Source organism: Hakea prostrata, chromosome 2 (genome assembly GCF_041222555.1).
Source record: "Hakea prostrata isolate BN-2017 chromosome 2, UWA_Hpros_2, whole genome shotgun sequence".
In the NCBI taxonomy this organism is placed as follows: Eukaryota; Viridiplantae; Streptophyta; class Magnoliopsida; order Proteales; family Proteaceae; genus Hakea; species Hakea prostrata.
In genome coordinates, this window is record NC_142601.1 from 971,779 (window position 1) to 992,744 (window position 20,966).

General features: G+C 39.8%; 1 protein-coding gene across 1 annotated transcript in view; it reads right to left on the reverse strand.

The window, feature by feature from the left end:
• Positions 1-4,321: 4,321 nt before the first annotated feature.
• LOC149023176 (tRNA (cytidine(32)/guanosine(34)-2'-O)-methyltransferase-like) overlaps positions 4,322-20,966 on the reverse strand; it is a 106,923-nt gene continuing 90,278 nt past the window's right edge. Inside the window, exons 6-11 of the mRNA XM_089143733.1 lie at positions 9,003-9,063; positions 8,828-8,880; positions 6,539-6,634; positions 6,064-6,127; positions 5,788-5,895; positions 4,322-5,627 (exon numbers count right to left, since the gene is read on the reverse strand). Coding sequence (XP_088999859.1) covers positions 5,377-5,627; positions 5,788-5,895; positions 6,064-6,127; positions 6,539-6,634; positions 8,828-8,880; positions 9,003-9,063 — 633 coding nt within the window. The 3' untranslated portion in view covers positions 4,322-5,376. The remainder of the gene's footprint in view (positions 5,628-5,787; positions 5,896-6,063; positions 6,128-6,538; positions 6,635-8,827; positions 8,881-9,002; positions 9,064-20,966) is intronic.

Genomic DNA, 20,966 nt, shown 5'->3' on the forward strand with positions numbered 1-20,966 from the left:
GGGTCCCAAAGACTAGTTAGGTCTATTTTGGAGTGAAGGAAACCCCGGCCTCCCTCAATTTGGAGGGAGACCTGAGCTTTCAATGGCATAGGCAAAGTTTACGCGCGTTGGAAAATTGCCTCCCCGGACTCTATTTGTGTGAAGTTTTTGGCATCGGCCCTTTAGGCAAATTAAGGTTTCCCTAATTTTGAAAACAGGCTATTTGGGCTTATCATCTTATGGGCTTAATATGGCAAAAAAGGGTCTAGTTGGGTTCCAAGTGGGAGGACAAAATTCAGTGTGTATTGTCTACAATGCTTTTAGCCCATTTCATTTAAGAATTTAATATATCTTATCTACAAGATGACATTTGTTTATTTTAGATTCAGAAATCCGATATTCATTAATCCATATCTAATCCCATGTAACATCACAGCCATATAAAGCAAACCATCTCAAAGATGTAATCTAAGAACAAAATTTCCTTTGAAATAGGTCCATGGAAAGTGATTCTTTTCTAGATTTTCTATTCTTTTTTATTCTTTTATTTCTTTTAATGGAAGGACCAATACATGAATGGGTGTTGTGTAACTAGAAGGGAAACAGCTAGAAAAAAACAAATACTAACATCAGTGTAAAGTGTAAACATCATTTTCTTTTCTTTCTTTTTTAAATTGATCTTCTAAGGTATGCAAGAATTCAAGGCTGAATATATGAAAATGACTTGGTAAAATCTATGTAAAATTACAATCATCACCTTCCTCATGTATGGTACGGAGTCAACTCAAGCTATACAATTCCACTGCATGAAAACAACCACAATATTTAAGGTCCACAAGGCTTCTATTATTTTTTGAAATCAAATCCCACCAAACCAAACAGTGCATCAAGAAGAAGGAGGGTACCTGAAAAGCAGATGACCTGCAAGGGCAGGAAACGCTGATCGATGCTGAAGGGGAACACAAGGAGGCTATAGGTATATATGATTAATTGTACATCTTAATTAATTGTCTCCTTGGCCAGACTTCACTTTCTTCTAACTTTTGAATCTTTCTTAATTTTTTAACTAAAATGCTCTCTGACACACTTGACTACCAGTCTTCTCTTTCGAAACTGTTCTCAACTGCCGTAGGATCTCATCTGATCAAAAGATAAAACCAAATCCAAGAAAAGAGAATAGTTCCCATATCTGCAGCATGCAAGATTATCTCTCGATCGATCTGAAGATGACATTACTAAGGCATGGCGCGTGCCTAATACCGACAAGGCATTTTGCTTTGCTTTTCTCATCTCAACAGCAGACTGCAGACCTATTCTGACTCTCCATAACAATATGAATCATCATGTAGAGGTGGTGATGATGCTATATATTATTCCATCACTATGCTTTTCTGGTGTGATTCTTAATTTGTTCATGCATTCTTTCTCACTCTTATATGTCTTGAAGTGGTTGCAGTGCTATAAACATACCAAGTGGAATTCTTTCTCCCTTAAATAAATATAAAAATAGAAAAAACATTTAAGCCCTGTAAAAATATCCAAAAGAAATATATATACAAGAAAATACGATCATCATCGAGAATGACACTTCTATAATATATTTCGATTTTGATATCTTCTCTCAAGTGTATATTGTCTTCTTTTCAAAAGTTAACTAAAAGGTATAAGGAATTTTCAAAGAATAACTAGAAAACCGTTCATTATTATGGAGTTTCTGAAAGAACATGACTACTTTTGCAATTTTCTAGATTCATATAAAGCTACAGAGTCTTTTATAATTTGTGGATTATCTATCCCATAAAAATTTTCCATACAATTAATGTCAGCCTCTCTTGTTTTATATGATTCATAAGCTTTTGAATTTTATATTAAGATAGAGATAGTTCTCCCACACCCATAATGAATGGACAATCTTTTTTCGCATAATATTTGCCATCTTATAATAATATTCAAGAAAACATCATCGTCCGTTTCATATGTAGATAGAATAATAGTTAGTGAACTTAAATGAATGGATAAATCCTCCACCATAGAACATGAATGGTGAAAAACTTTCACCTATTGAGAATTAAAGATTTTTCTATTATAGCAACACTCCAACAAAGCAATACCTAGCATTAAGGTTTAAAGCATCGATATTGAGTATAGTATATAAAAATATGATCATTTGTATGTACTAACCAATATATTTTGGTACAATCTAATACATATCCTTTTAAGGGAAGAGGCCGAGGAGGAAAATGAATTTAAAAAAATCCATATTTGCTATGTATCCTATCAATTGTATCCTTCACGGATGTATATGATCAACTAATTAATATCGTATCAAATGTACCCAATATGGATATCAACAACTAGTATCATATCGTATAGTAAATACTTTAAATCTGGGGTACGATAGCATTTCTCTTATCTTTTTGGGAAATGGGATTTATTCACGTGGGCCCATCTTATCAATCCAATACTGATTTGAAAATTTGTGAGTCTTTAACCATCTTGATATGGTGGATGACCAATAGAATGCATGCGTGTAGTGAACACTTGGCTCGATTTTCCTGACCTTCCAGTCAATCACTCAGATTTCAATTTAATACTTTTTCCTTTCTTTCCCAAAGGGAAATACCAGAGCCATTCATTTGGAAATGCAAGAAGAATGCCACCTTCCCAATCACACCACGAACCCTCAGCTTTTTCTTTTCCCACCCTTCTAGATTCCTAGTCTCTTATTCTTACAGTCCATTTGACTCTCTTCGATCTTCTTTCTTTCCTCTAATTTTCCTTTTTCACTTTCTCCCCTCTTGTCTTCTTAACATTTTCCATAATTCACACCAATAAATATAATAATAGCCCATCACCCAAATGGCCATTCTTCCTCCTTTCTGCTCTCACATCTCTCTCTAGAAATCATTTTTCCTTCTCAACCAGGAAATCAATCGAAGGGTTCAGAAGATGATGAGAAGTGCAAGCAGTAAAGGAGTGTGTTTGAGCCCAGACATCAATGATTTTCATAATTTCTCTGGAGTAGTTGCAGGAAACAAGAAGGGACTTGCAGGGGTACGTAGCTTCTCTCTACCCACACAAAACACAGAAGGGTTCTCTCCCATAAGATATCTGCGACGTTTAAGTACTACGCTGGCAAGAACTATAAGTCTGGTGTCGGTGCAGAGTAGGAGGAGGAGGAGGAGAAGGTCTTCTTCTAAGGTTTCTTCCTCAAACTTAACAAGATCAAGAACTTCCATTGGACCACTTGATTCTCATCAAGCTGAAGCTCTACAAGATTGTATCCTGTTCATCAATTCTTCTTCCAGTTTCCAGAGATCAAACTCCATGTCTGCCCTCTAATCCCTTTCTCTGTCTTTTTTCGTCTTTCCTGTCTCCTGGCTGGAAGAAAATATACGTTTCTTTTTTCGTATAAAATGAAAGAAAGCGCTAAACTAAAATAAGAAACCATTCTGCTGGTTTGTTCATAGAATCAAAGGTGGTTTCTAATATTGGTTCTTATCGTTCACCATTTCTAAGTTTTGTTTTGTCCTGGTGCAATCATGAGCAGTCAATCGCTTTAACCATATTATTCTGTTTTAACTTCTAATTTGATTCGTGTTCCTTCTCAATTATGAATATTGAAGAAATATACCCTTTCTCTCTCTCTGAATTTCTTGTAGATTTTTCTCTGTTTTTTTTTTTTTCCAAAAGGATGCTCCTTGTTGTAGATTTACTTTTTATTAATTTTTTGGAACGCATTTCCTCATTGTACGCCCTAAAAAATTAAAAATATCAAGAATTCGCAATGGGCGCCCAATTAAATGGTTGAAATCTTGGATTTTTGTGGCTCATTTTTCATGCTTCCTTTCTTCAAATTCTCACAAGTTATTACAAGTTTGTAGATCTTTTCATCTGAAACTATGCCTAGCTGAGTCAATGGAGTTGTCTTGCGCTTTTTTTTTTTTTCTCTTTTTTTTTTTTTCCTAAAATGGAGTAGTCTTTGCATAGAAGAACCTTTGAGTTTTGCCTTTGCTGAAACTATAAAAACAGGTTGATGGAAAGTTTTGCCTTGGTGAAACTATAAAAACAGGTTGATGTCCATTTGGCACAATAGTGGCACTGTGGCAGCCTCTTATATGGAGATTGGAGAGAGACCAAATGAGCTCTTGGTTCAAACTTTCGTCATTTCACACATTTACTTTTACCCATAATCAGTGCTCACACCCCCACCACTTTGTCGGATATCACCCACCATCGGTTTCCACTCTGCTAGTCCGGTCAAAAATCACCCACCACACAAATAAATAAAAAAAAGCCACCGCCTGCCTTCAATCTGTCGGAAATCCAATGACACAAAAAAAAAAAACTGAAAGAAAGCAACTTATTGTTGAACAATTCCAGATTTCTTCTATTAATTTCCAACAAAAGCAACCAGTTTCAACGGGTTTAGGGTTAGAATGAAGCCACCATGGATCAATCTTGAGGAAGAGGCAGGTAAAAGTGGCTTTCAAAACATGAGATTGGAGTGGAATCCTTGGGCTCTACTAAATCAGAATTGCATCTGAGAACACCCAATTTCAAGGCGAGATCTTCGATGATCTTCTTAGATGAGATAAAAGAGAGTTCTGATCGTCTCCTCCGATGGCTGTTGACCATAAATTACAGATGACCTACAAGATTAGGGTGATGTGGTTTTTTTTTTTTAATGTTTTATTATTTTTTACTTGTGAAACCCACATAATTTATGGTTGTAATCTACACTCAGACAAAAAATGCACTTGAAACTCTATCCGTTTTGAAATACGATCGGAGAAACGGGAAACCTATTTGAGAGAGAAAAGATGATATTCCAGAACAGTCAGGCATTGTCTCGCAACCATGGTTCCAAAACGATTCTGTAATCCGTGATCCATTTGCATTTGAAGCAGGCGACTCAGTTTGGGTTACATGGGGATACCTTGGCTAAATTGGTGCATTGGTGGAATCACCTTCAACTTGTCCAAAGGGTGAAAAACCCACATATAAAAAACTTTTTAAAATTTGAAGGACTATTACCATTACATCACTATGAAAAACATATCAATGAAAGGGTGAACAGAATTGTTAATAAGGTAATACCTCATTTTCAAGAACTTGGAAGAACATGATTTTCCCCTAGTAGTCGTAAGAAAATTAATTTCACATAATTTTGCTTTTGTTTTAATCCAACATCTTTTGCCCCAAAGCAAACAACTTCTGAACTGCAGAGTGACTGCTGAAAACATTACACTTCAACAGATTCAACATCTCTCTTCAGATTTGGTTGCTTCAAGGATTAAGGCGAAGGCAAAACTGCAACAAATAAATTACCAACATCTGAGAATAGGATAGCTCTCCAAATCTTTTCAATGGCAGATGCTCCCCAATTCAGCAAAATTAGGAATCTAGTGATAAATTTTCAAATTCGCGTTCTTGAAGTCCATGACTAGAAGCTTTCTTCAGTTCAAGAGCCCTTTTGTAGGGAGGAGCGATTGGCGGTTGTACTGGATCCAAGCTCTGGTAGGGAGTTCCATCTCCAACAGTAGGGAGAGGATATGAACGATCTGAGTCATAACCGCTCAGGTCACCACAAGCTAGAAATGGAATATACACTTTATTTGGCCCTTCTAACCATCCACTACTGCAATCTGCCATCAAATTTACAAATAATTTCTCATCACATATTTGTGGGTATGGTTGATGATCCGTTAAACATTTCTATTTCGAATGATGAGATTTTCCATTGAATAGTTCAGGAGATCAGGTTATAAATTTGCTCTCTTGAGATTAGCTTGGATGATAACTTACCCAGGTCATCTGCACCGGAGGGGCTCCCCACCATTTCCAGGAGGCGATATAAATCTTTCTCATTAAATCCTTCAGGAGGGGAATAATTCTCACATACGGCAAATGCTTCTGCATCACAAAATGAGATTGCAAAAACTTTAATCAGTCAGGGAGAACATTTCATTCGGTGTTTCCACCCAGTTATGCATAAAAATGTTCAGTTAACTACATTTTGACAACCAACAAAACTTAATTTTTTCACAACTTGATGTATCTACAGCCGAAACCAATGCTCACCTATGCTGGAATTGCGGCTACTTTTTGGCTTAGCGAAAGTTACAGTGGGAAAAAATAGTTTCAGCTGCAAAAGAAATATGAGAACTGCGTGTTAATCTGATTAATTCAGCCCAATCCCATATTCCCATGGAGATAAATAACCTGAAAAGTGGTCGAAAATTTCAACTTTTGAAATTGTAGAATAAGTACTTGGTTTAATAGTTAAAGGACAAAACGGAAGGTCCTAACAGGTGGATTGTTACAGAAGATAAGTATGGTTAACTGAAGGGAAGGCTTCAAAACCTAGGGATCGGTGTTGATAAAAAGACTCCATGCGGCTCAGAACTGCTAAACCATTAAAGTAGGGACGTAAACAATATTCTCCCACAAAACTAATAGAACTGAAACATTTCTTTCTTTTTTCTCAAATGACTTTGGAGACTAATCTGAAACATACTATTGTTTTTACCATCCAAAAAATAAATAAATAACTCACCTGGCAGTAAAGAAGACTCGTGTCTTTACCCCGAAATATCTTTGCAATAAATTTCCCACCATCTCTTTTAAGTACATGAGTAACTATTGTTAAACCCTACATGCAAGTTGATAAAATTGTGACATCAGTAATGTGAAAAATGATGCATCAATAACTGAAACAAGATACGCACATAAATAGGCAAGCAAACAAATGTATATTATTGACATATCTCACCTCTTTACCTGTCAATCTACCAGTAACCATTTGTCCTTCCCAATCAGAACCCTGATTGCCTGAACCCATTTCAACAGTCACCAACACAAGAAGTACAGCCTTATCCCAACTTAATGGGTTGGGTACATGGTACAAACAAAACAAAGTTGGGAAAACTAAGTTCCAACTAAAAGATGGATGAAAAATGAAAAGGCACATGGAGAATAGGAAGCAAAAAGAGAACTGAAGGACAGTAAGAGGAAAGAGGCGCAGGAGTACATCGAGAGAATCTCAGTTAAATGAGGTCTGCAATGTGGATCCTTGTCCTCCTATAGGCTTGGTCAAAGGTCATACTAAGTACAAGACAGTATATCCACTCTTCATTTGCCCCAATTTAATTCTCTGTACAAGTATGAAATATTCAATGGTTCAAGAACTCAGTCTCGGCAGCCAACTTAGTGACAACAACCAAGTTGCAACAAGATCTCGTCGAGTTGGGGTAATTTTCTTTCTAGGAGCTTGATTAGCCATTTGACCACAATTGGAAGCAAAACCTGATTTTTAAACCTATTTTGGGCCTTCTGTACATAGAGAGGCTCTCTCACCCCAACTGAACTACATAGGTTCAAGGATGACTAGTATGCTACACCAACACACCATACAAACTAGGATCAGATAGTTTAAGGCTCACATCTCGCAGCCACACCATAGATCCCAATATCAAGGGCATAAAGAGAACCCACCAATCATTAGTACCAAAAGAAGAATTACACTGTATCAATTCAATGATTAAGGTTCTCAGAAGTTACTTATAAGAGTGCTACCTACTTGTTTTATTACATCTGAAGCAATTAAATGAATTTAACCAAGGTATCCTAAAGAAAAACTTTAATGTCTATAAATGCAATTTGAACACACAAGTGTCATGTTCCTGTCCCCCGCACCAACCAAACATACAGATCCAATTCTGGAACATCACCATTCACGGCATCTAAACGAACACTTCTAAGGGGTAAGCTTTCCTACACAACCTTACCGAGGGGAAATGCAGTACAATACAACCTAACACGTTACTTCTCTACATGCAGCATTAAAACCGTCAGAATGAGTAAACATGCAAGCGAGTGATTAAACAAAACCAGTCTATCCACTGCATGATCCTTCTATTAGAAATTAAAACCTAACAAACCATCTCTAAATCTCAGCTAGTATAGTACTACTACGACAAATTAAGTAGACTTCCAGTCTCCACAGCACAATGAGTGCAAGGAAAAACAAATCCTAGTCGTCCTAGAAGTAGTCTTGGCTTATACTGCCTGACAACCCTCTATATAATCCTGTTTTGTTGCCCGTCACTGGGTAGTCCTCACACTGTAGAACTCAACATCATACTTCAGGCCAGGTGGCTTGGCAATTGTCATAATCAGCTCTACCCATTTAAAGGATAATCCAATACTTAAACATCAGTTCGTAAGGGTCAAAGTACTAGGTATATTCACTCAACCATATGCACATACAACTCACATGATGTCATGACCTGTCACACTCATACATGCGTCCCATACCACATGCACTTATGCAATAGATGAAACAAAGAATCAAAATATCCCATCCTGCATATATCACAATGTATCATTATATCACATTACCATCGCTGTCCACCTCATCACATAATCAAAAAACAATCCCATAACTCAATACAATATGATTATCCCATCGTTTGGCAATGCTTAAGCAGAAGCTTAAATGCTTTAGGATGCTGAGTGCCTTGGCAACTATGCGTATAAGAACACACCAACAAACTTGGTGACAGGGAAAAATCAACCAAATAATTCCATGACAATTCATTCTAAACTTCACAGGTAAGACCATTGGTCACTATATGCTTGTTTTCCGCATTGTAATGCTCCTAAGAATTCACATGATCATGAAAAATTCAACGGAATATATTAGGAGCACTGGGTCAAAATAGTCTAGGGGCAGAGGCAGAGGCGTTTGGCACTGGGTTCACCCTGTGTCTTTTTTAAGTATTAGGAACACTAACTTGCCTTAATGAAGTTGAAATGTACGATTAACAGGAATTTTAATACTCACCGCAAGGATAAGCTGTGACTGAACAAACTCATCCATATCATGAAGTCCCGTAACTACAAATGGAAGAGGGACAAAATGAAAATTGAATTATGCCAAAGATGATAACTAAGCAAAAGAAATGAAAATAACATGCCGAAGAAACAAAAAATTAATTGGAGTAGATATTTGTTCTAACCATCGGGAGCACCATCGCAGACTACCAGGTCGGCCTTGCACCCATCGAAGTGTTTGATAACCTGTAAAAAGCAACAGTCAGAAATGCAAATGCTTCATGTGTTGACTAATATTCAAGTGCAAAAAGCAACTTACAACTAAAGCAGTTAAATATCAATGCAAGACCAAATCTAGATTAGTAGATATCACCGATGTTAAAGCAGGATCTGAAGAACACAGCCAGATCATTCAGAGTCAACCCAAAAGCCAATAAAAAAAGGACAACCTTCTCAAATGAAGGTTAAACTCAGAATTCAATCACCCACAGACACCCTTCAGAAGATGAGAGATAATTTAGATGGTTTGAGATAATTAGAGAATGTAAAATCTGAGATAGAACTTAAGCAAGCAGCAAAAGAAAATTAATTTCAAATTCAATGGTTGGATTGAGGCCAAACTTCAATATATAGTTTACCTAAAAGATGGATGATAAGCCCCTTATAACTCACGTCTACAATAGGAAGAATAAGAAGGGAAGTAGGGGATCAGCACCAGCAAAGAGGGGGGGGGGGGGCAAACCAACCAGCAGGGGACAAATAGCATGGTACTATTAGGAGCCTCCACGTGGCAGTGAAAGATTGGTGAGCAGTGAGAGTTTGTTAGGAAGGTGGAGAATAAGAGAGGGCCGGGGAGAAGGGGGAGAAGGGGGAGAAAGGGGGGGAGAAGAAAAGAAAGGCAAACAAGTGCTTGAGAGGGAAACCTCTGGGGAATGGCCTAGCCAGGTGCTGTTCTTGTTTATCTGAGTTTTGATTTGGTTATCTTAATTTCAGTAGTCTTTATCAGTTATTAGAATCACAGTCTATATTCAGAAGCTATATCCGATCAAAGTTGCCTAATGAAATTGACTGTTACTTCAATATTGTCCTGCTGATATACTATTCTGAGTTCATAGCTTTCTGGTGTTATTTCCTATTTGTCTGTTAGAAGTAAAGGATTAATGGGGATCGTTTGAGGGTTTTATCAATTGGTATCAAAGCAGTGTCGATCCCAGGGAGGTGAGATGACATTGTCACTGTTTTCCGGTGATGGAAGTGCACGGAAATGGTTGATAGAGGTACTGTTCTTCTGTTGGGCAAATCATATCACGTATGAGCAACAACTGAGTGTGGCTCTCCAGCATTTGGATGGTGAAGCCTTAGAGTGGGTTTACCAAAAGAATTGGCCAGTGTTCAATTGGACACACTTTAAAGCAGCTCTGCAACAACATTTTGGTGAAGGGAAGACGCCGGATTTGAGCTCAGTTGCGAACACCCGTTAGATAGAAGTCGATGCTAAGGGACACGATGATGAATCAAAAGTTTACCCTGAGAATTGCAGAGAGATGAAGCCTAGCAGCATAAGAATGAGACATCCGGTGGTGGCTAAGAATTTTCCTCACCGAACAGGGGGAAGTAAGCAGAAGGGAGAGTCAACCGTTCAAAATATTTTCCCTGAGTTGAAGTTCGATCTCTATGCTGATTCTGCTGGAGAAGGGGCTTCTCAAGACTCTGCTCTTGGGCGAGAGAAGAGGCGTCGTCAATTCAGAGGGGTGATGAGCTGGGTGGTTCGAGCTCCGATGAAACCCCCATGGATGTGGGCAAAAGCATCCATAGAAGTGGCAGATTCATTGCAAATCAGAGATGACGTAGGCCTTTGGCGACATGGTGCGATTTCAGGGAGAAAAAGGGAGGATCACCATTGGCGGCAGCATTTGGAGAGACGCTGAGGGTTTTCATCGTGAGTCTCTTTTGGGAAGAGACAGTCCAAGGCGAGGACTTGGTTGAACCAGTGGATCAGATCCAACGGTGGTTTAGGTCTATTAGATCCATGGGCCTTTTGGGCTATTTATTTCTGGGTAATAAACCCGTGGAATGGGCCTTGAAAACCCAAACTTGTCTGGAGTGCTTAGGCCTAACCCATGTAAAAGACCCACCTTGGGCCCAACCTAATTCATTAACCCCAAGCCCAGCCTACCTCATTAGCCCAAACTCCGATCCAATTTTCTTAACCCATAGTCTTAAGTGGTTAGGCTTCACCAATTTAAAAGCAACACTATGAACATGGTCCACTCGATTCACCGTAAGCCTAGCCCATTTAACTTAATCCATACCCAGCCTATCCTATTCGTCCCATGGGTTTACATACTTAAGCCCAACCACTTCAACAGATCCACTATGGGCCTGGCACATTTCTTTACACCAAAAGGCCCAAAACCCATTCACTTTCAGTACCACTGTGGGCCTAAATAATCTCAAACAATCAACAAACCAAGCCCAAACCAGTCCAAACCAAACACTTACCGAACCAGGGTCTGACCAAACCATAAGAGGGAAAGTCGCCGTCTTCAACCTTGTAGCATCGAGGCAGAAAGTAGGCGGCAAGACTGAAGTTGTAGTGTTTGTGGGGGTGCTTGGTTTCATTGCCGGCGCCAAAAGCAAAGTGATCATGTGTGTCGCTCCTGGATCTGATGCTATTTCCCATAGTTATTTCGTCGAATTATTGAGTGATCGTGTAATAGTAGAGGGATTGCTCACGGACGAGGCAAGGAAGGATTCAATGCCTCTCACTCCATCGATTCTTTTCCCAGCGGACCAATCTGTTGTGATAGCTATGCTTGCAGGAGCAGTTATCGATGATCCTCAGGCAGCTGCTTTGAGGCCAACGGAGCTGATGGAAGGGCCAACAAGGACTGTGAACCCAATGCTTGATGAAATCATCGACCCTACTCTTGCTCGTGGGTTAACTGCTTCACAACCTGCACCTAGGAATCGGCTGAACAATGAAGATCAAAAGTATTTAAATTACCTTAGTTCGTTAGCGGTAAACAGTGTTGCAATAGCGAAGTCAGGGCTCACAATTCTCTTTATTTTCAGTCCAAAACCTCAATTTGACAATACGTGACTCCTTCCGAATGTATTGGACCCTTGTGCACCTCTGGAACTTGGGAGTAAATTGTTCTCTACTTCTCTGGTTGCACAGTATGCAGGGGAGTGCGTAGAATGGCCTGCATTTGATTGCTTCTTCACATCTGAAGAAAATGGCTGCTATCGGTTGAAAGCCCTTCATACATATATGGATGCTCAACTCATTACAGCAGGTGTTGTGATCTGTAAGGGGCCTGTCGTTCATGTTTTTCGGCTAAACCCAACTCCTATGGCTATTCATGGTGTGTTCCGTCCATCAGCTGAAGCATCCAAGTTTTTTCTCTGTATGGACTGTTTCAAACTATTTGGATTTGGGATCAGTGGGCTGCCAAGGAGGGCTTTTCAAAATGCTGAACTAGCATGGTTATGTGGCAAGCATGTGAAGATCAAGTTTCAAATTTTCCCTCACCTTGAGGACAAAGTGAAACTTTAAGGGGGGAAGTGTTGATAAGTCCCTTATAACTCACATCTACAATAGGAAGAATAAGAAGGGAAGTAGGGGATCAGCACCAACAAAGAGCAGGGGGGCAAACCAACCAGCAGGGGACAAACAGCATGGTACTATTAGGAGCCTCCACGTGGCAGTGAAAGATTGGTGAGCAGTGAGAGTTTGTTAGGAAGGTGGAGAATCAGAGAGGGCAGGGGAGAAGGGGGAGAAGAAAAGAGAGGCAAGCAAGTGCTTGAGGAGAGGGAAACCTCTGGGGAATGGCCTAGCCAGGTGTTGTTCTTGTTTATCTGAGTTTTGATTTGGTTTTCTTATTTTCTGTAGTCTTTATCAGTTATTAGAATCACAATCTGTATTCAAAAGCTATATCCGATCAGAGTTGCCAAATGAAATTGACTGTTACTTCAATATTGTCCTGATGATATACTATTCTGAGTTCATAGCTTTCTGGTGTTATTTCCTATTTGTTTGTTAGAAGTAAAGGATTAATGGGGATCATTTGAGGGTTTTATCATAAGACAAATCAACAATCAAATTTTAAACGATGTCAGCTGATTAGATTTAGAATGACCAGTCTAACATGCAATCAGAAACCTAAAGTTGCAGATTAGGGAGCTTTTGAGTAACCACAAAATCTGTACTAGGGATACTCCCAGATCAAAAGTCCGAAGTGCCCTCTAAGGTGGCTTTCTGAGAAGATATTTGTCAAGGCGTCACAGGGGCTTTGCTGGCACCTAGGTGTCTGTTGTCACCTTAGCTCCCTAATGGGGGACATAATAGAGAAGAAAGAAGGATAAAGAAGATACGAGAAGAAGGCGAAATCCGAGAAGAATCAAACTAGAAGAAGGGGAAGAGGGAGAAGAACAATTATAATAAGAAAAAAAGAGAGAAGGGGGGAGGGGGCTCCAAAAGTACAAAGCTAAAGCCTCAATTCATCCTTTCTATTCCATCCTTAATAAGATGATTGCAAGTGTTAAAAAAAGAAAGAAAAAAATAAACGTACTTTCAATGAGAATGTTGAGAAAGTCGATTATGGTAGAATGACTTATTGATCAATGTGATCTCAAGCCCTCTATTTATAATTAAGTGGAAAGTACACTATTACATAGATACCCTTACTTGGGTAACAAGAAATAGAAATTTACATGAATAAAAACTATAATAAAGTTGGACTCCTAGTAGAACTCAACCAACACTCCCCCTCAAGTTGAGGCATAGATATTAGTCATGCCCAACTTGCCTACAATAGGAACGAAATCTCCTTCTTTCAAACCCTTAGTGAAAACATCTGCCACTTGGTCTCTGGACCTCACAAAAGGCATGCAGATAAGCCCTTGTTCCAGCTTTCCTTTGACAAAAAACCTGTCAAGTTCAATGTGCTTAGTTCGATCATGTTGTACTAGATTATTAGCAATACTAATAGCAGCCTTGTTGTCATAATATAGCATCATAGGGTTTGGAACTTGGACTTCAAGATCTTGTAGCAAGCCTTTTAGCTATAGTAACTCACAAACTCCACGAACCAGAGCTCTATATTTAGCTTCAGTACTAGATAAAGCTACCACATTCTATTTCTTTCTTCTCCAAGTAACTAGATTACCTCCAACAAAGGTACAATAACCTGAAATTGACTTTCTGTCTAGAGATCCTGCACAGTCAGCATCAGTGTATGCTTCTACTCTTAGATTATCAGTGGGTGACAAAAGGATTCCTTTTCCAGGAGTTCCCTTCAAATATTGTAGTATTCTGGTAATAGCCTTCATATGAGATAAATATGGATCATGCATGAATTGGCTCACTATCCCCACGGCATAAGCGATGTCTAGCCTGGTGTGGGACAAGCAAATAAGCTTCCCTACTAGCCTTTGGTATCTTCCTTTGTCCACTGGTTCTCTCTCTTTTTCTTTAAGTTTAGCTCTAGCTTCACTGGGGTATCAACTGCTTCACACCCCAACATTCCCACTTCTGATAATAAGTCTAGGACATATTTTCTTTGGGATAGGAATATACCCTTCTTTGATCGAGCCACCTCAATCCCTAAGAAGTATTGTAACTTCCCTAGATCTTTAATCTCAAACTCTCTGCCAAGAAAGTTCTTCAACCTTTTGAATTTCTTCACCATCATTCCCTGTGATGACAATATCATCCAGATAAACAATGAGAAGTGTGATGTGTGATGTTAGTACCTGACTTCTTGACAAATAGTGTATGATCAGCATTGCTTTGCTTGTACCCAATAGAAGTCATTGCCTTCAGGAGGCGTCCAAACCAGCATCTAGGAGACTCTTTTAACCCATAAATTGACCTCTTCATATAGCTGTAAAACTTCTCCCCTTTCGGGTGGGGATAAAAGCGGTGGTCTTCCCAGTGTTTCTTTTAATTCCTCGAAAGCTCTCTGGCACTCTTCAGTCCAATTCGCTTCCTTGCTTCCCCTTAAATCTTTAAGTGCCTTAAAAAATGGTAGACACTTTTCTCCAGATTTTGAGATGAAACGGTTCAAAGCAGCTATTCTCCCCATCAAGCACTGCACATCCCAAACAGTTTTTGGGGCTTCCATATCAATTAAAGCTTGTATTTTGGCTGGATTAGCCTCAATACCTCTCTGTGACACCATGAAGCCCAAGAATTTGCCTGAAGATACTCCAAAGGCGCATTTCATCGGATTCAGGTTCATTTGATATTTTTGTACGAGTTCTTGGTCTTGAAACCACGGGTTAAAGGGGTAGAAATCCGGGGGATTTCACATTCCTCCCCCCTTCAAAGAAATTTTGTCCTCAAAATTGAGGTGCATGAGGTGCCAAAGAGGATAGGATGCTTCGCCTGCATTTCGTCTTCTTTCTCCCACGAGGCTTCTTCTACTTTGTGATTCTTCCACCTAATCTTTACCAATTGAATGGTTCAATTTCGAAGTTGCTTGTCCTTTCAGTCAAATATCTTAGCAACCTCTTCTTCATAAGAATAAACCACACTCAATACTTCAGGTTCTTGTGGTGATAGGTGTTCCGGGTTCTCTAGGCATTGACGAAGCATAGAAATGTGGAACACACTATGTACACCTGCTAAAGATTTCGGAAGTGCCAACTCATATCCAATCGGTCCCACTTTCTCTATAATCTCAGAAGGACCAATATATCTTGGACTGAGCTTCCCCTTGATGTTGAACCTCATCACACCTCTCATTGGTGAGACCTTCAGGAAAGCTCTTTCAGCTACTCGAAATTCAAGGTCTGTCCTTTTATCTACATAAGACTTCTGCCTAGACTGAGCTACCTTGATTCTTTCTCTAATCAAGTCAACCATAGCTCCAGTGGCTTCTATCAATTCAGGGCCCAAAACTCTTTGTTCTCTAGCTTCATCCCAACTTCCACTCATGTTAACTACATAAGCACAAAGCATGTCTTCCAAGATTTGAATGGTTCTTTCAAATTGCCCATCAGTTTGGGGATGATGAGCTGTACTCAAACTTAGTTGGGTACCCAAAGCTTTATGCAGAATCTTCCAAAATCTCTTTTCTAAGATCTTCATCCACCAGTACACATATTCTTCCTCTGTACATTAGAGCATTATCTAAGGATAAAGAAAAATCAATCACCTCTTGAGAATCTGTAGAAATCTTCTCTAGCTTCTCTTGCATCAATGGATCCAAAGGCTACAAGGTAATGATCCTATCTCTTAGGGTAGGCCTTGCTGTCAAAGCGGCAAGGAGTACCTTATAACCTTCCGGCACAATCTCCAACTCCAACTTCATGATAGAGTTCAACATACTAAGAACATTAAGATCAATCACTCCTCAAGTGTTCTTCCTACTCAAGGCATCGGCCACTATGTTGCTTTACTCGGATGATACTGGATATCGCAATCGTAGTCTGTTACTAGCTCCAACCACCAACGTTGTCTCATATTCAACTCCTTCTGAATTTCAAGTTGTTATTGTTGGTGAACGATGGCTATCTTTTCTCCACAAAGATAGTGGCATCATATTTTCAAACCAAAGACCACCGCAACCAACTCAAGATCATGAGTGGGATAATTGTGTTCATAGTCCTTGAGTTTCCGTGATGCATAAGCTACCACTTTCCCGTGTTGCATTAACACACAACCAAGATTGATCTTTGATGCATCCGTGTAGACCCTCAATCCTCCAGAATTATCAAGTACAGTCAAAACCGATGCATTGGTCAATCTCTTTTTCAACTCTTAAAAGTTCTTTTCACATGACTCACTCCACACGAAATTCATACCTTTCTTCGTCAATCTTGTCATTGGGGTGGATAACCTAGAGAAATTTTCAATGAATCTCCTATAGTATCTAGCAAGTCCCAATAAACTTCTAATTTCGGTAACCGACTTGGGTTGATCCCAATCTGCCCCTGCCTTGACCTATTCTGGATCCACATTGAGTCCATCCACAGATACAACATAACCCAAGAACACTACTTGTGAAAGCAAAAACTCACACTTGGGAAACTTCGCATACAGCTTCTTTTCTCTCAATCTTTGCAAAGCAAACCTTAAGTGTTTGACATGCTCTTTCTCATCCTTAGAATAAATCAAGATGTCATCAATAAAAACTATGATAAATTTATCTAAGACATCATGAAATATCCTATTCATCAAATCCATAAAAGTGGCTGGTGCATTAGCCAGGTGTCTAGGTGAGGCCATTTGGCCTTACAAATCCCAGCTGCAAGTCAATTTTAGAGAATATGGAGGCTCCCTTCAATCGGCCAAACAAATCATCAATCCTCGGTAGAGGATATCTATTCTTAATAGTAAGCTTGTTCAACTCTCTATAGTCGATACACATCCTCATACTTCCATCCTTCTTCTTCACGAATAACACCGGAGCTCCTCTAGGAAATACACTAGGTTGGATGAAACCTCTCCCTAGTAACTCTTTTAGTTGGCCTTGAAGTTCTTCAACTTCATGGGTGTCATCCTATATGGTGCTTTGGATACAGGTGCAGCTCCAAGTACCAACTCAACGGCAAACTCTAACTCTCTTCCTGGGGTATCCGGGTAATTCGTCAGGAAAACATCCTTGAAGTTCTTCACTACTTCAACGTCTTCAATGGATTTCACTTCCTTCTTTTCTTTTAAGGAAGCCCCTAGTTTAGCACCCCCACTAGTTTCTTTGCTTGGAGTGCCGCCACTATAGTTTTCTCCATGATGTTTCCCCAAATCACCCAGGAATTCGAAAACAGGGCCATCAATGGGATGAAATCGAACTTTCTCCTCATAACATAAGATGACTGCCTTGTGAACTGTCAGCCAATTCATGCCTAAGATTGCACTAAAGTCCTTCATCTCTAACTTCACAAGTGCACAAGTCCACAAGTCCAATACATCCAACTCTTGTATCAAACTCCAACAAACCAAAACAATTGAGTTGAAAAGCAAGCATGCAAACCGATTGAAGCACTTGAAAGAGTCCAAAAGAAATTTCTTTTTTTTTTTTTTTTCTTTTGTGTTGACCATGGGGGGGTTGGGCCGGTCAGTTGACTCGACCACCCACCCACCTGGTAGGTCTCTGGAATTAGAGACATGCCAAAAGGAAAACTTTTTTTTTGGCAAACTTTATTGTGCGTGTGCGAGGCGTTGCACAGCCCTACAAGCCCATGTGGCCGTCTAGCTTATCGGGCGCACTGCACTCGGGATGTGCATGCGTGCGTGTGCCCGCACCCTTAAAAACACATTTTTCAACTTTTCAACCATCTTTATTGCTTTGGGGGTGGATTCTACTATACTTCTAGGTCCAACCTAGCCACGTGCGACTCTCAAACGCGAGATTTGACTGCATTTTCTCTGCAAAACCAAATGTAAGCTTTCTCACACACCATCTTCACTTTGCATGTGGGATATCCCATTGATCTCACATATAACATTCAACATGCAGCACCCCGAGGTATCTAACCTTGGGTACTATAACAACCCTCGTATTTCTAACCCGGGATCCGTATTGCAGGTCCGAGAACCCAAAGGTCTAGCCGGGTGAATTTGTGGAGTGTCCGGATAGAAGTCCATGATTCATACCCTGAACCCATGGATCTGGATTCTCTTGATGAAGAGCCTGCCTTGCTTGGTAGTTGGACTTCTGGAAGGCAAGTGATGTCTAGAGATGTCCGGAATGAAGGTAAGACCTCCCCCATGTGTCCATTAGGGTTAAGTTGTACTTGGACATCAACCCCCTGAGCAAAGCACCCTTGTATAGCAATATACTTGGGGGCGGTTGCTAGTGGCGGTTGATTAGACCAAGCGACCGCCTGGTCCTAGTTGCGGGGTTTTACCCTATTTTGCCTCCAAACTCCTATAAATAGTAACCCTCGCCTATTTTACTAATATTATATTTGGGATTATTGTTTTTGGAGGTTAGACGGCTGTGGAGACGTGCTGGAAGGTGATCTGAAGTGCTGTCAATGTTCCAGAAGGTTCTATTGTCCTTCATAGTTGATCTGGTTGAGGTAAGTGATTCCCTATTCACTCTTACTACACTTTTAGCTATGATAAAAGTAGATTAGTGTTTCCCTTTGGTTGTTCTTGATCCTTCTATTGCATTGTCTACCTTTTTGATGATGTTGGTGAGATCAGATCTGAAAACGAAACCCTGCTTTCGTGAAAAGGGCTGATCTAATCAAGAGGGAGGATTCTGGATAACCAAATTGATGTCATTGGTTAGGTTTAGTATCACCCTTGGTTATGGGAGTGATAGATTTGAAATTCAGACTATGATCATTCAAAATTTGGATTGAAATCGGATGATCATAAGCCTGAGTTTCGGATTGAAAACTCTTTGTTTTTGGGGCGGCCACTAGTGGCGCATCGCTTAGCCTAAGCGACCGGCTGGTTTCCAGTGACCAAATGACTTTTGGTTTTGATCCGATTTGATTCATTCGACTTATACCTTATTGTAACCCTGTATATAGGTGTTCTCTGTTTCAAATAGAAGTCTTATAATTGTTTCTAGATTACAAGTTAGAAGAATTCTACATAATTGCAGGTAAGGACATACAATCCTATCTTTATGAAATGACTTAAACATGCTAGTCTAGTGTTTGTTATTACTGTTCTTTCATTTCATATGTTGTTGTAACCTTATTTAGCATGCTGGTCTTATTATTGGCTTGCTGTTTGTACTATCTTTACTTATACTTTGTTAATTATGATATGATATGATAATGGTTGATGGTTTGTGGTTCTGATGGAAGGGGTATTCCGTTGGGATATCCTAGCTTGGGATATCAGAGGGCTGTGGTATGAGACACATGCCTGCTGATGTCTCCAGCACTATCATAACTACTTGATGACATACCTAGGTAGAGTCTAGAGTGCATGGCTAGGTACCCCACATGCTACTACCATTTCGGTAGGGGAATTGAAGCCGGATGACCCGTGACGGTAATGATGTGACGATGGTCCACTGTTGGTCATATAAATGGTAGGGTTGGGCTCATGGACGTCCAAGGAACGGACTAGGTGTCGTGAGGAGTCATGAGAGCATTCCGCCCAAACAATATGTGGATGACCATAGGGTTATGGAATGGAGTCCAATAGTGGTAACCAGTCCGTGAGGGTTCTCATTCCTAGGTTGCGAAGGATACTGAACCGAGTTGGTTGGTGCCATAGGGGATGTATCTGGACTTCATGTAGTATGTTACCATTATGACTTGCATTGGATTAGAAACCCCGACATGCGCCAGTACTCATGCCAATGGTCGTGGTAAAAGAGTGTTAACTTAACCCCAACCATAGTTTGAGAGCCAGGTGTGGACTTTCCATTTACCCAGGATCCCTACAGAGGTAACCAGTCCTTGCCAGATCAGAGTGATTAGACCTACCCAGAGGAGGGCTGGTGTATATCTTAAAGCATGTCAACTATTAAAGACTTGCATGGTTAGATCTTAGCGGTATTCATACTTTGCATTCATACATATCATATATGCATTTCTGATTGGTTTGACACATGGATGAGAATCATTGTTTGTTCTTATTGAGTTCTCCAGAACTCATTCCTTTATTTGTATATGTTTTATTAGCTTGTATAGATGGAGGATATACGCTGGAAGATGGATTGGTTTCCCATGAAGGAACCTTCTCGAATGAAGAAGATGTGGCACCGACAATGGGAAATGGAGATAGCCTGTGCGGGAGCTCCTACGAGTGCATGGAATGCGCTTATAGCACCCATTGATGGGCGGAGGAGATAGGTTGCCAGGCAGTTTGCACATTGTCTGGAGAAGAATTGGAGAACCCCTCATCTTGATTAACTTGAGTCTAAGTTTTTAGCTTTAGAGAAAGAAACCGGAAAGAAACTTATTTAATTCTTTTTTATTGCTTCCGCTGAACTCGTATTCATTTTGATTATTTATTCTTTCCTTGATTATTTTATTGGAGTATTTGGACTCCTGTAATCCTTTCATTTAATTATTAAACTTATTCTTGCTCATGACTGTCTTTACTTGCATTTATTATTACTGATAGACTAAAACCGTGGATCCTGTGATGGATCACTCCCACAGGGCAAGGTAAAAAATTCGATCGAAATGAACATTTCGACCTTGGAAAAGGTCGAAATTTCGAG